At 44.3% G+C, this 16,030-nt stretch overlaps 1 protein-coding gene across 1 annotated transcript in view; it reads right to left on the bottom strand.

The window, feature by feature from the left end:
• The window catches only part of PCP4 (Purkinje cell protein 4), an 88,747-nt gene extending 75,826 nt beyond the window's left edge, over positions 1-12,921 (bottom strand). The window contains exon 1 of the mRNA XM_056560908.1: positions 12,809-12,921. Within this exon, the coding sequence (XP_056416883.1) occupies positions 12,809-12,817 (9 nt within the window). The 5' untranslated portion in view covers positions 12,818-12,921. The remainder of the gene's footprint in view (positions 1-12,808) is intronic.
• Positions 12,922-16,030: the final 3,109 nt, after the last annotated feature.

Raw genomic sequence — 16,030 nt, 5'->3', positions numbered from 1 at the left:
ATGTGGAGCACTATGAGGCCACCAGAAATCTACAGGGGGGGTTATTTTGGGAGGAGGCAAGTTAAACCCCAAAAATCTCCACCCTTGACCAGTTGTTTAGTGCCACCAAAACCTGCTCGGAATGTACTCCCTACAGACCCAGCTCTGATGGTCTGTTGGTGGTGTCAAGAGTCTAGTCACATAAGGGCTAACTATCCCCATTGGGGAGAACCCAAGGACACTAACTATGGCTACCGCCCCTCAATGTGTGCTAGGGGACTATGTGCAACTGGTACCCCCGAAACAGTAGACAATAGTCCCCTGTCCCAGGTGAAAGTGGGAGATACCCTGGCGGTGGCACTGCTGGACTCAGGGAGCCTAATCACTTTGGTAAGAGCTGCCCTCTTGCTGCCTGCCGAGTATACTGGCCAAAAACTTGGTGTCATGTGCATCCATGGAGACTTAAAGGACTATCCCACCGCTCTGGTGTCTCTATCCATGGTGGCTGGCAGGTGGACTCATGAGGTGGCTGTCAACAAAAATTTACAATATGAACTAATAATTTGAAGAGACTTCCCCGGTTCCCCGTCACTGTGGCCGAATGTGAGAGTCACCGATACCCATGGGGCAGGAGCAACCCCAATAGAATGGCCTTGCGCAGGGGAGAAACAGGAACCCTAGGAACCTGAGACTGAAGGGCCAGCAGTAGGGGTGGCCGCCACTGCGGTGGAAGGGGGGTAACCAACTCCACTGAATATAATGGTGGGAGACGTCTCTGGAGAAAATTTCGGTACAGCACAACATCCGGACCCAACTCTATCTCTGGCCTGGGAAAATGTGGTAGTAGTTGAGGGTGAGCCGCAACAACCTGGGGCTGAGTCTATGTTCCCCCGTTTTGTGGTTCAAAAGAGAATGCTGTTTCGGGTAAATCAAGTACGAGGTGAGCATGTTGAACAGTTGGTGGTGCCCAAGGCGTATCGCAGGATACATGGGCCAGCAGAAAACGCAGGACCGAATTCTACAGTGGTTTTACTGGCCCAGTGTGTTCAAGGAGGTGGAAAAGTATTGTAAGTTTTGCCCAACCTGCCAGATAACCGGCCCCCAGTCACATTTCCGTAGTCCCCTGGTCCCTCTACCGATTATTGAGGTTCCATTTGAGTGGATCGCTATGGATCTCATAGGCCCAGTAAAGTCCACTAAAGGGCACCAAACACATCTTGGTAGTCCTGGACTATGCCACTTGGTACTTGGAGGCGGTGCCCCTGCAACATACCTCAGCCAAACTCATAGGCAAAGAATTAATGGAGATGTTTTCCCGAGTGGGCCTACCTAAAGAGGTTCTGACCGACCAGGGCACCCCATTTATGCCACAAGTCATGAGAGAACTCAGTAAGCCAATACAGATCAAACAGTTACGGACGCCCGTCTATCAACTGCAAGGACGGCCTAGTAGAGTAGTATACCGCATCCGCTAACCTGACTACCAGAGCAAATCCCCACTATATATATATATATATATATATATATATATATATATAGCTAATGAGGTTCTTCTACACCGGCATCTGGTTTAGATTTTTTCCTGCATGTAGCCATAGCAGCAAGGGGGGGGGGCTACGATAAAAAACGGACCCCTATGCCAGAACTGGATATAGGCCCCTTACTATCTTATAGCTCATTATAGAACACATCCTCCCCTTATGTGTCTGTAACCATCCCCCCCAGCAATTATCAGCCATGAGATTCATTAGGTTGCGTGCCAGATTGGCAAGATATCTGCACCATAAGGCGCTAGATAAGCGTAATGTTGCTGTATATGTTACATGATGACTTTGAATTCGTTACGGTAGATAACAATACCCATATATGTCACTGCGCTCTGTCACCACATATAGAAAAATTGTGTCACTGTCACCCTCACTGGTGGCACTTACCATCTTCTATGATGGCATACTGCGTGCCACCCAGCTTTTCCAGTCTCCTGAAGCCCCAGCAGTGATTGGCTGCAGAGATTGCCCCGGGACTTTTGAACATCCTGTCACTGGACCAGCGTCATGGTAAAGTATGATTTATCTATCTATCCATCCATCTCCTATCTGTAGAAAGGACCGCAGCACACAATACTTTATCCAAATAAAGTGCGTTTATTGCATCCTCAGCACTAAAGTCTTGTGTGCTGCGGTCCTTTCTACAGATAGATAGATAGATAGATAGATATGAGATAGATAGATAGATAGATAGATATGAAATGGATATGAGATAGATATGGGATAGATAGATATGAGATAGATATTTAGATAGATTGATATGAAATGGATATGAGATAGATATGAGATAGATAGATAGATAGATAGATGATAAGAGTTAAAGGGGTACTCCGGTGGAAAACTTTTTTTTTTTTTTTAATCAACTGGTGCCAGAAAGTTAAACAGATTTGTAAATTATTTCTATAAAAAAAAATTTTAATCCTTCCAGTACTTATTAGCTGCTGAATACTACAGAGGAAATTATTTTCTTTTTGGAACAAAGAGCTCTCTGCTGACAACACGAGCACAGTGCTCTCTGCTGACATCTCTGTCCATTTTATGAACTGTCCAGAGTAGGAGAAAATCCCCATAGCAAACATATGCTGTTCTGGACAGTTCCTAAAATGGACAGAGATGTCAGCAGAGAGCACTGTGCTCGTGATGTCAGCAGAGAGCTCTGTGTTCCAAAAAGAAAAGAATTTCCTCTGTAGTATTCAGCAGCTAATTTGTACTGGAAGGATTAAGATTTTTTAATAGAAGTAATGTACAAATCTGTTTATCTTTCTGGCACCAATTGATTTAAAAATAATAAAAAAAAAAAAGTTTTCCACCGGAGTACCCCTTTAACGACGCAGGACGTATATTTACGTCCTGCGCCGGCTCCCTCGATATGAAGCGGGATCGCGCCGCGATCCTGCATCATATCGCTTCGGTCCCGGCGCTCATCAACGGCCGGGACCCGCGGCTAATACCACACATCGCCGATCGCGGCGATGTGCGGTATTAACCCTTTAGAAGCGGCGGTCAAAGCTGACCGCCGCTTCTAAAGTGAAACTGAAAGTATCCCGGCTGCTCAGTCGGGCTGTTCGGGACCGCCGCGGCGTCCCGAACAGCTGATCGGACACCGGGAGGGCCCTTACCTGCCTCCTTGGTGTCCGATCGACGAATGACTGCTCCGTGCCTGAGATCCAGGCAGGAGCAGTCAAGCGCCGATAATGCTGATCACAGGCGTGTTAATACACGCAAGTGATCAGCATAGGAGATCAGTGTGTGCAGTGTTATAGGTCCCTATGGGATAACAATGATCAGTGTGTGCAGTGTTATAGGTCCCTATGGGATAATAATGATCAGTATAAGAGATCAGTGTGTGCAGTGTTATAGGTCCCTATGGGACCTATAACACTGCAAAAAAATTTTTTAAAAAAAAGTGTTAATAAAGGTCATTTAACCCCTTCCCTAATAAAAGTTTGAATCACCCCCCTTTTCCCATAAAAAAAAAAAAGTGTAAAAAAATAAATAAATAAACATATGTGGTATCGCCGCGTGCGTAAATGTCCGAACTATAAAAATATATCATTAATTAAACCGCACAGTCAATGGCGTATGCGCAAAAAAATTCCAAAGTCCAAAAAAGCGTATTTTGGTCACTTTTTATACCATTAAAAAAATGAATAAAAATTGATCAAAAAGTCCGATCAAAACAAAAATCATACTGATAAAAACTTCAGATCACGGTGCAAAAAATGAGTCCTCATACCGTCCTGTACGTTGAAAAATAAAAAAGTTATAGGGGTCAGAAGATGACATTTTTAAACGTATAAATTTTCCTGCATGTAGTTATGATTTTTTCCAGAAGTGCGACAAAATCAAACCTATATAAGTAGGGTATCATTTTAACTGTATGGACCTACAGAATAATGATAAGGTGTAATTTTTACCGAAATATGCACTGTGTAGAAACGGAAGCCCCCAAAAGTTACAAAATGGCGTTTTTTTTTCCGATTTTGTCGCACAATGATTTTTTTTTCCGTTTTGCCGTGCATTTTTGGGTAAAATGACTAATGTCACTGCAAAGTAGAATTGGCGACGCAAAAAATAAGCCATAATATGGATTTTTAGGTGGAAAATTGAAAGGGTTGTGATTTTTAAAAGGTAAGGAGGAAAAAACGAAAGTGCAAAAACGGAAAAACCCTGAGTCCTTAAGGGGTTAATTGTGTCACGATCACTGGTGGCAATAACTTGCCATCTTTTCTGATATAGAGCTCCAAAGCCCTGAACAGTTAGGCTGGGTTCACACCATGTTTTTCAAATACGGTAACCGTATACGGTTTTCCGCAAAAAAACGTATACGACCGTATCCGAAACCGTATGCATAGAGAATGCATTGTAAACCGTATTCCAAATGTTGTGTACGGTTGCATCCGTTTTGCCTCAGATACGGTTTTGCCGATTTTTCAACCGTAGGCAAAAACGCTGTCGACCACGTTTTTGCCTCCGGTTGGAAAACCGTATGCGGTTCTTTTAACATTGTTGTCTATGAGAACCGTACACAGAATTTCAGAATACGGTTGCACGCGGTTTTTCTAATCCGTTTTTGGAGTTGACACATGCGCAGATTGGAATTTCAATAGAACAATAGTAACTTTATTAAATTGCCGGAAAACTAATTCCAACAAAATAGCAAAACCATTGGCAAAAACTGATTCAAACGGATAGAACCGTACGGGGGAAAAACCGTATACTTTTTAATTTGGAGGCATACGGTTGTATACGGTTGCATATGGTTTTTGCCATACGTTTTTTAGCGGAAAACCGTATACGGTAACCGTATTTGAAAAAGGTAGTGTGAACCCAGCCTTAGAGAGATGAATGATAACTTGTCTGTCTGCTTGCAGCCACCACTAGAGAAGGCTTCCTCCATACTCTGCCAGTATGGAATACAATGTATACCACAGTATGCAATGGGCTGCCCTCTAGTGGCGACTGCAGGCAGCTAGAATTTAACACTGTATCTCAGTAGCAGTAAATGTGTAGGAAAGAACAGAGCTCTGACTGCTATAGGAATATATATATATATATATATATATATATATATATATATATATATATATATAAATGGATCAGCATGAGCCCACTGTATTAGGAGATTGCAAACTCAGCTCTGCTACATCTATCATTTGATAGAGCAGCGGCAAAATGTGAAGTAGAACAGTGTTTCCTAACCCGAGTGCCTCCAGCTGTTGCAAAACTACAACTCCCAGCATGCCCGGACAGCCAACGGCTGTCCGGGCATGCTGGTAGTTGTAGTTTTACAACAGCTGGAGGCACCCTGGATTCTGGGATTTGTCGTTTTACAACAGCTGGAGGCACCCTGGAGGGGAAACACTGCTATAGAGTGAAGTGAGGACATGCTGGTAGTTGTAGTTTTACAACAGCTGGAGGCACCCTGGATTCTGGGATTTGTCGTTTTACAACAGCTGGAGGCACCCTGGAGGGGAAACACTGCTATAGAGTGAAGTGAGGACATGCTGGTAGTTGTAGTTTTACAACAGCTGGAGGCACCCTGGATTCTGGGATTTGTCGTTTTACAACAGCTGGAGGCACCCTGGAGGGGAAACACTGCTATAGAGTGAAGTGAGGACATGTCCTCATGGCGGCGGCCAGGGGACTATTAGCTTCTGGTTATAATACGGCTTCATTAATCAGGAGGCGGCCGGCGGGTTCGTCATTATCATCCTGACACTCGTGTCATTATAACACCGCCTGGTAATACCCATCCAACATATGCTCCGCAATCCGGCATCAATCACATTATACGGGGCTCATCAGGGGAGCCGGGTCCTTATATCTGTGATAAACGTCTCACACCACTTGCAAAAAATCTGCAGAATTATCAGTAACGGGGATTAACCCCTTCACGGGTTGGGGACATGTTTCCGACGTACAGTTCCTTGGTCACGGTATTCACAGTACTCTGTATTCTTCCTGTTTTGCTGCATTACGACCTGGAATTTGTACCACTGGATTCATACAATGCGCCAATCGCTTTAAGACCTTAATGAACCGGCGAATGAAAATGTAAAAATGTTTGGCAAATGTAAAAAATTTCGCAAATGTATAAATTTTTGCCAAATTTTTTTACATGTTGCAAAATTAAAAATGTTTTGAAAAGCTGGGGTCACACTACGGAACGTCCGCCTGGAAAAGCTGGGTGCGGGCATTCGTTGCACAGCAGTGCCGACTGATTCAGGCGCGCTAGAACCGCTCGGAAATTGCCGCCGTGGTAAGTCAGCAGCGTGCACAGTGAGGGAGAGTTTTGTTAGAAACAATGGGGGAGAGTTATCAAAACCTGTCCAGAGGAAAAGTTGCCCTGTTGCCCATAGCAACCAATCAGATCACTACTTTCATTTTGCAGAGGCCTTGTTAAAAATGAAAGAAGCAAGCTGATTGGTTGCTATGGGTAACTGGGCAACCTTCATTTTGCAGAGGCCTTGTTAAAAATGAAAGAAGCGATCTGATTGGTTGCTATGGGTAACTGGGCAACCTTCATTTTGCAGAGGCCTTGTTAAAAATGAAAGCAGCGAGCTGATTGGTTGCTATGGGCAACAGGGCAACTTTTCCTCTGGACAGGTTTTGATAAATCTCCCCCAATGGCTGCTGTTGTACTGGAATTTCCGAGAGTAGTGTGAACCAGGCCTAATTTTGTTTTTACCATCTACAGAGCCATATGATGTTTTATTTTTTGCGGGACCAATTGTATATTGTAGTGACGATTTACCATAAAATATACTGCGAAACCGAAAAAAAAAATATCCAAGGTAATATAAAAAAAGCGAGTTTCTTGCAGAAGCCCATTTTGAATTAATAAGACTGGCGCACGGAAGTCGCTGGGCTTTGTATGGTTATCTAAAAACCCTTATGGTATGATCTCATAGCAAAATCTTCTTCTCGGAACGTTCTGCAGACATTCCGCTGACAACAGGGCGCTGGCAGAACATGCCGGCGCTAGAAAAACCTTGGAAATGCAGTGTCTCCATAGACAGCAATGCATTTCCGAGTGGATTCCAAAGAAAGACATATCTATTCCTTCTGCGGAAACAGAAATAGGAATTTCTGAGGTAAATGTTTCTGCTGGCGAAATTCCACCGTGTGCGTGGTACAGCAGATTCCCAATGAGACTCTGCTGCAACGGAATTTCTGAGCGGAATCGTTCCGCTGGATTTCTTTTGGAAATCCCACTGTGTGGATGAGGCCTAATGCAAGGAACTCACTGGACATTGAACAGTTGCCTCGGCAACCCGACCGCTAAGCATGAGTTGCGTCTCTCCACGCCGAACTGAGCAGAACACGTGTCACAGCAACTCTAGAGGTATGCTTTAAGGCCTTTTTATATGGGCCGATAACCAAGCAAATGCTAGGTCCATGTAAAAGGGCGATCAGCCAACAAGTTATAAAGCTGATTCTGCAGCCAATAAAATCATTGTTATTGGTCATACATCGCCCTTAAAGGGGTTATCCAGGAAAAAACTTTTATATATATATGTATATATATATATATCTATATCTATATCTATATCTATATCTATATATATATATATATATATATATATATATCTATATATCAACTGGCTCCAGAAAGTTAAACAGATTTGTAAATTACTTCTATTAAAAAAATCTTAATCCTTTCAGTACTGATGAGCTGCTAAAGTTGAGTTGTTCTTTTCTGTCTAAGTGCTCTCTGATGACACGTGTCTCGGGAACTGTCCAGAGTAGAAGCAAATCCCCAAAGCAAACCTCTTCTACTCTGTGCATTTCCTGAGACAAGCAGAGATGTCAGCAGAGAGCACTGTTGTCAGACAGAAAAGAACAACTAGTTTTGGAACATCTGGAGGTCCAGAGTTTGGAGACACGTCTGGAGGTCCAGAGTTTGGAGACGCGTCTGGAGGTCCAGAGTTTGGAGACGCGTCTGGAGGTCCAGAGTTTGGAGACGCGTCTGGAGGTCCAGAGTTTGGAGACGCGTCTGGAGGTCCAGAGTTTGGAGACGCGTCTGGAGGTCCAGAGTTTGGAGACGCGTCTGGAGGTCCAGAGTTTGGAGACGCGTCTGGAGGTCCAGAGTTTGGAGACACGTCTGGAGGTCCAGAGTTTGGAGACACGTCTGGAGGTCCAGAGTTTGAAGATCACTGCTACTAAGCGTATCTCTCTCTGGAGGACCCAGCAGGTCCTTTCAATAAGATTCATGTAATGCTTAATTTCTCCTGTGGAGGCGCTGCAGGCAAATTAAACACTTGCCACTGGTTTCCTCCACAAACAGGAGATGATCGTTGGAAGTCCTCATAATATGATCAGCTTATCATTGAGGAACCCTTCCAAGATAAAGGGGGAAAGACCCCTCTGAGACATCAGACAGAGAGAGGAATGGCTTTAATTTGTGGTTTAACCCTTAACCCCCTTTCCGCCTCCTCATAGATCTCCGACCCCTCCTTGGGTTAAATTGTTTGCCAGGCCAATATGGAGTTGGAGGTGGATTTTTAGAGACTGTGGAATCGATGCTCCATTAAGAATCGTAATGCATCAAGGAGCTCCTCTCAGATCAATTCAGTAGACAGGTGATAAAAATCGACAAAAATAGAAGGCGCCGATCTCAGCAAAACCGGCGGTGAGCACTAATGAGGAGACGTAACTACCTAGAAAACTTTGGGTCTGGACAGGTAAAGTTGTCATACATCATCTTGTCACCACCGTGTTGTTTAGAAAAGCAAAACTAAAATCCGGGAGGGAGCGCCCGGGGCGTGATTGATCGCTCCGCTACGGGAACCACATGTGAGACGTGTGCACAAAAAACAAAACTCAGACATTAATTGAAATTTATGGAAATAGTCGGAACGGATTTGAATAGAGAAATTTCAGAAATTCAAAAACATAATTTGAATGGGAAATCCTTGAAAAGAGAAATGGTGGAGGATAAAAGTCACCGCCGGAGGGACAGAGCGAGAAACAGAAAGATCACGTAAACTGCTCTACCCATAATGCACCAGGGCTCTGAAAGCCTCTGAAAGGATTGTTGGAGAAAAAAAGATTTTTATAATTTCTGTGTAATTATTTATTATCGACCAAAATCAGGAGAATCCTCGGGGGCCTCCTCGGATTCTTCAGAGATTTCTCCCCAGTGTCTGAGATAAAAGGATCTGTGTATCAGTGTCCTGTACCCTAAATATGTCTGTATCCCCATCCTGTACCCTAAATATGTCTGTATCCCCATCCTGTACCCTAAATATGTCTGTATCATCATCCTGTACCCTAAATATATATTTGTCTATATCAGTGTCCTGTACCCTAAATATATGGCTTGGTATCAGTGTCTTGTACCACAAGAGTCATCATCCTGTACCCCAAATCTATGTCTGTATCATCATCCTGTACCCTAAATATATGTCTGTATCCCCATCCTGTACCCTAAATATATATTTGTCTATATCAGTGTCCTGTACCCTAAATATATGGCTTTGTATCAGTGTCTTGTACCACAAGAGTCATCATCCTGTACCCCAAATCTATGTCTGTGTCCTGTACCATATATATATATACACACACAATCTGTGTATCACTGTCCTTAACCACAAATAAATGTCTGTATATTCTTTGCTCTGTGTCATTATCCTGTACCTCATGTACCACCGTTCTGTACCCCTGGTGTCATCATGTTATTATTCCATAAGTGTCAGCCCGTCATTGTCTTGTACCCCAAAGTGTTGTCCTGTACCTGTCATCATGTCACTATCCTATATCCTTATTATCAACGTGTCACCATCCTATACCCCAAGTGTCACCATCCTGTACCCCAAGTGTCACCATCCTGTACCCCAAGTGTCACCATCCTGTACCCCAAGTGTCACCATCCTGTACCCCATGTGTCATTATCCTGTACCCCCAAGTGTTATCATCCTGTAGCCCAAGTGTTATCATCCTGTACCCCAAGTGACAGTATACTGTACCCCAAGTGTCATCATCCTGTACCCCAAGTGTCATCATCCTGTACCCCAAGTGTCATCATCCTGTACCCCAAGTGTTATCATCCTGTACCCCAAGTGTTACCATTTTGTACCCCAAGTGTCATTATCTTGTACCCCAAGTGTTATCATCCTGTACCCCAAGTGTCATTATCCTGTACCCCAAGTGTCATTATCTTGTACCCCAAGTGTTATCATCCTGTAGCCCCAGTGTCATTATCCTGTACCCCAAGTGTCATTATCCTGTAGCCCAAGTGTTATCATCCTGTAGCCCAAGTGTTATCATCCTGTACCCCAAGTGACATTATACTGTACCCCAAGTGTCATTATCCTGTACCCCAAGTGTCATTATACTGCACCCCAAGTGTCATTATCCTGAACCCTAAGTGTTATCAACATGTACCCCAAGTGTTATCATCCTGAACCCCAAGTGTTATCATCCTGTACCCCAAGTGTTATCCTGTTCCCCAAGTGTCATCATCCTGTACCCCAGATGTTATCATCCTGAACCCCAAGTGTTATCATCCTGTACCCCAAGTGTTATCCTGTTCCCCAAGTGTCATCATCCTGTACCCCAGGTGTTATCATCCTGTACCCCAAGTGTCATCATCCTGTACCCCAGGTGTTATCATCCTGTACCCCAAGTGTTATCATCCTGCACCCCAAGTGTCACCATCCTGTACCCCAATTGTTATCATCCTGCATCCCAAGTGTCTGTGTCATTATCCTGCACCCCAAGTATCAGTGTCATTATCCTGCACCCCAAGTATCAGTGTCATTATCCTGCACCCCAAGTATCAGTGTCATTATCCTGCACCCCAAGTATCAGTGTCATTACCCTGCACCCCAAGTGTCTGTGTCATTATCCTGCACCCCAAGTGTCTGTGTCATTATCCTGCACCCCAAGTGTCAGTGTCATTATCCTGCACCCCAAGTATCAGTGTCATTATCCTGCACCCCAAGTATCAGTGTCATTACCCTGCACCCCAAGTGTCTGTGTCATTATCCTGCACCCCAAGTGTCTGTGTCATTATCCTGTACCCCACATATCAGTGTCATTATCCTGTACCCCAAGTATCAGTGTCATTATCCTGCACCCCAAGTATCAGTGTCATTATCCTGCACCCCAAGTGTCAGTGTCATTATCCTGCACCTCAAGTATCAGTGTCATTATCCTGCACCCCACATATCAGTGTCATTATCCTGTATCCCAAGTATCAGTGTCATTATCCTGCACCCCAAGTATCAGTGTCATTATCCTGTACCCCAGGGGTCAGTGTCATTATCCTGCACCCCAAGTGTCAGTGTCATTATCCTGCACCCCAAGTATCAGTGTCATTATCCTGTACCCCACATATCAGTGTCATTATCCTGTACCTCAAGTATCAGTGTCATTATCCTGCACCCCAAGTGTCATTATCATTATCCTGTACCCCAAGTGTCAGTGTCATTATCCTGCACCCAAAGTGTCAGTGTCATTATCCTGTACCCCAAGTGTCAGAGTCATTATCCTGTACCCCAGGTATCGGTGTCATTATCCTGTACCTCAAGTGTCATTATCCTTGACATCAACTATCAGTGTCATTATCCTGCACCCCACATATCAGTGTCATTATCCTGCACCCCACATATCAGTGTCATTATCCTGCACCCCACATATCAGTGTCATTATCCTGCACCCCACATATCAGTGTCATTATCCTGTACCCCACATATCAGTGTCATTATCCTGTACCCCAAGTATCAGTGCCATTATCCTGTACCCCAAGTATCAGTGTAATTTTCCTGTACCCCAAGTGTTATTATCCTGTCCCCCATATATTCATGTGTTCTAGCTGTGTACCCCCCGTTGTCAGTGTATTATTGTCCTATATCATTAGTATTATATTGGGGAGTCTATGTCTATCAGCTCCCCAGTATATTGTGCCTCCCGTATCCTTCCATCTGCAGACACCACGTCCGGCATCTTGTAGGGTGATATCTATATATATATATATATATATATATATATATATATATATATATAATGTAATTATCGGTGACCCCAGAAATGTTAGATTTCTCATATTATAACATCATCATTACATATTCATCCCGGGCTCCCCACATTCCAAGCATCAATAGAAGACTTATTACCTGTGAACGCAGATCAATACTTATGAAATATTTACGCCCGGTGCTTACTGCTGCTTTTCTAGAATTTACACCTTTATAGAATCCTCGTGCAAACATGAAGTTTCATTCAAATTCGGCTATTGCCCCCCAAAAAACACATCCGGGCGCCGAAATACCTCACTCGATGCAATTACTATATAACTATACACTAGATGCAGCAGAGCTGAGTTTGTCGTGGGGTCCGACACATAGTCAAATCACCATACACTAGTGATCTCCAAACGGTAGACCTCTATTTTTTGCAAAACTACAACTCTCAGCATGCCCGGACAGCCAACGGCTGTCCGGGCATGCTGGGAGTTGTAGTTTTGCAACAGCTGGAGGTTCACCATTTGGAGACCACTTCACATACAGGGTTTACAAGTGTAAACAGGGTGACTAGATAAGTAAAAAAAAAAAAAGAGGCGAAAACGGCTAAAGAACACATTCGGCTCTGCTACATCTGTATACGTAAAACCACAGGTATTGTAGTTTCTGGCAAAAAATGTATAAATAAATTAAATAAAATAATAATAATTTGCAGCCATGCATTGCTGCAGATGTTTAGTAATGCCATGCTTATTTTATTTTATTTTTTTCCAGGAGAGAAGAGGTAATCCTGGCGTCGTGGCGGTCACTTACCTCGCTCATGGTTGCTGTTTTTTGTGAGATGACAGTCCTCGGGTCTCCACCTGGGGTTTAGAACACTGAAGGACACGCGGCTCGAGCTGTTGTACTGTACGAAGCTTTTTTTTTTTTCTCTTAAAAGGGGCTACCCTGTGGCATCACTATCCCTGTAAACCAATGAGAGTCCTGCAGCTGACAGCCGCTTAGGCTCGACGTTTCATGCAAAAGTCTGAGGGGACACCTAATGGTCAAAGGCGGAATGACAGGGTGAAAGCTGCAATGTACAGAGGAGGAGGAGATGGGGAGAGTTCGGAGATAGCGTAGGAATAGCTGGAATAAAGGGGGATAGAGGGAGTTGTGGGGGGTGGGCGCACAACGGCATATTACGCGATACTGACTATATGCACCTGTTATGTCCCAGTTCGGGATATGCATCTCACAGTCCCATCAGCTTGAGTCCCTGCACATCCCCAGGGCTCACCTGCATTGTACCCCTATAATCTGTATAATTGTATATTATGTGTAAAGGACCTTTGACATGGTCACATGATAATGGTTGTCACATGTTAAAGTCACATGTTTTGTTACCCAGAGAGCACCAGGTGACCAGATGACCCGCAGTAAGCCTATGGGCTCCTTGTTCAGCCCCTTTATAAGGAAGGGAGGAGCTGCAATCTCTTCTCTTTTTGCTCTCCCACCACACTTTCTGCTGAGGTCAAGTCCAGTCCAGACGTCTCAGATCCAGTGTCCAGCACATCCGGAGGCCTCAAGCCTAAATTACAGCCACAAGTCAGTAAGTCAAGTCATCTCTGTCTGCTGTCACTATCTTCAGTCAAGTCAAGTCTATTATAGTCAGCGTGGCTGTCCTAAAGTCTGTCAAAGTCACTACAAGTCTCAGCAAGCTGCGAGGTCCCCTGTGTTACCGGTCACCACTCTGGGATCCTGGCCTACCTGTAAAGACTGTACCATCTGTCTACCTCAGTAAAGCTACCGTTAACCCAAACCTTGCCTTGGACTCCTATTTGCCCTGCCTAAACTAGGACTAGCGGTGCTACCGTTCGGGTGGTTTTCCGTTAAAACCACGCCCTGGCGTCACAAACACGAAGGGGTTAACAACACCTGCCCCTGGGCTACAACACCTGCCCCATACACCTCACATCGCACACCACACACCCATGGGTATCTGCAGAAATTTTTCCAAGGGGCGGGGGGCATGACTTTAAAGGGGTAATGTGTCTGATCGCAGGAGGTCCCGACTATGGCAGTGTTTCCTAACCAGTGTTTCCTAACCACCGGCTGTTACAATTCCCAGCATGGCTGGACAGCCTGGCACGGATGTAAGAGACCTTACACTCCCCCACCTTCCAGTTGAGGATGACCCATAGATGCTGAATAAGGTTTAGGTCTGGAGACATGCTTGACCGGTCCATCACCTTTACCCTCAGCTTCTTTACCAAGGCAGTGGTGGTCTTGGAGGTGTTTGGGGTCTTATCATGTGTGAATACTGCTCTGCAGACCAGTCCCTGAAGGGAGAGGATCCTGCTCTGCTTCAGTAAGTCACAGTACATGTTGGCATTCATGGTTCCCTCAATGATCTGTAGCCCCAGTACCGTAGGCATCATGCAGCCCCAGACCATGCCTCTCCACCACCATGGTGACTGTAGACTGGACACACTTGTCTTTGTACTCCTCCCCTGGTTGTCACCACACACGCTTGACACCATCTGAACTACATAAGTTTATCTTGGTCTCAACAGACCACAGGACATGGTTCCAGTAATTCATGTGTCGTAAGCTTGTGGGGGAAGTAGGGTATGGCGAGTGTGGCTGTGCGGGTATCAAAGGGTGCTTGTTAACCCTTGCTATTCGTGACGTCAGGGTGGGGGCTCCTCTATAAAGTTTTTCCTACCGCCGCCCTTCCCAGGAACGATAGGGAGGTAGATGATAATAGGTTTGAGGTAGATAATAATGGATTGTCCACAACTGGAAAGCTTCTGTAAACAGCGTTAACTTTTACTGAAGATTTTCTGTACACTTCATTAACACAACAGTCTCTTATCATAACAACAGCTTCCTTTGGAGATTGACAATGGTTGGGATTTTAAGAGCTTTAAGAGTCTTTTAGTCTATTGCGTTGTTCCACTGGATTTAGGGGAATTAGTTGCGGTCCAGTAGTCACGCTAGCATTAGCAGGAATGAGGTTTAAACTCACGATTTTGGTTCTGCTGAGGCCGTAGGTTTTGAGGCTTAGCGTGTCTTTGAAAGTTGCGTAGCACACCGTCCTGTTAGTCCGGCATCCACGAGAGCAGCAACCCAAGAGAGGGATAATTGGATGCAGCTCCCTTATATGGGCAGGGGCTGGACTAACGCTAATTGGTCCAAACGGATGTCAATCACCATTACAGAGATTTGTGGGTAACACGTGACCCAAGGACCTCCTAAGGTCCTGCAACATACCATAGAAGTTACTAGCATGGTCACATGACCGAAGGTCCTGCGACGCTGAACAAGGTAAGTACTATACATTTCTATAGAATATAGATATAATTATTTAATATGTACATTTATTAATATTACAGTTAGACTTAAGGAGAGGCGACTAGGGGCTGTCCCACCTGAGGAACGCTACCTGAACGTAGTTACTCTGACTTTGGGGACCTCTACAGTAGGTACTGGATGCAAAACGGTATCGGGACACCACATACCCACTTACTTAAGATAAGTCAGCCTCGACGTCAGTCCCCTAAGACAGAGGGACGAAGTGAAGGTCGGGTACAACCTATAAACCTACTTAACATTTACTTTTGGTGTACATACATTGGTTTGGGTAAACTCACGAACAGGGTTGGTTAGTTCATGAATTTAGTAACAGGATGATATTAGTCACATGAGATACATCCTACTTAGCACTTTTCTTTCTCTAGCTCACTAGACAATTGAAATCTCACTATACATTTTTATTTAGGTTCACTAGACAATTGAAATCTCACTATACATTTTTACCATATTAGTTACCTGTTTAGTACACTGGAAGTATATTGGCTTGCCCGAGGCTTTATACCAATAAAGTTAGCTACTAGGGTCTATTGGCTACACGCTCCTATCCCTAGAACACAACAGATAAACCTTTATCTAGGTTACCTTTAATTACGTGCATTATTTTTAAGCTTGTAAGAGTATCTACTGGCCAGGCAGAACATCTTGCACACGTATAAGAACAGAGAATTAATGTACAGG

This window comes from Hyla sarda, chromosome 2 (genome assembly GCF_029499605.1).
Source record: "Hyla sarda isolate aHylSar1 chromosome 2, aHylSar1.hap1, whole genome shotgun sequence".
NCBI classification, from domain to species: domain Eukaryota; kingdom Metazoa; phylum Chordata; class Amphibia; order Anura; family Hylidae; genus Hyla; species Hyla sarda.
The sequence above is the reverse complement of the archived record's forward strand: the minus strand, read 5'-3'. Positions and strand labels throughout refer to the sequence as shown.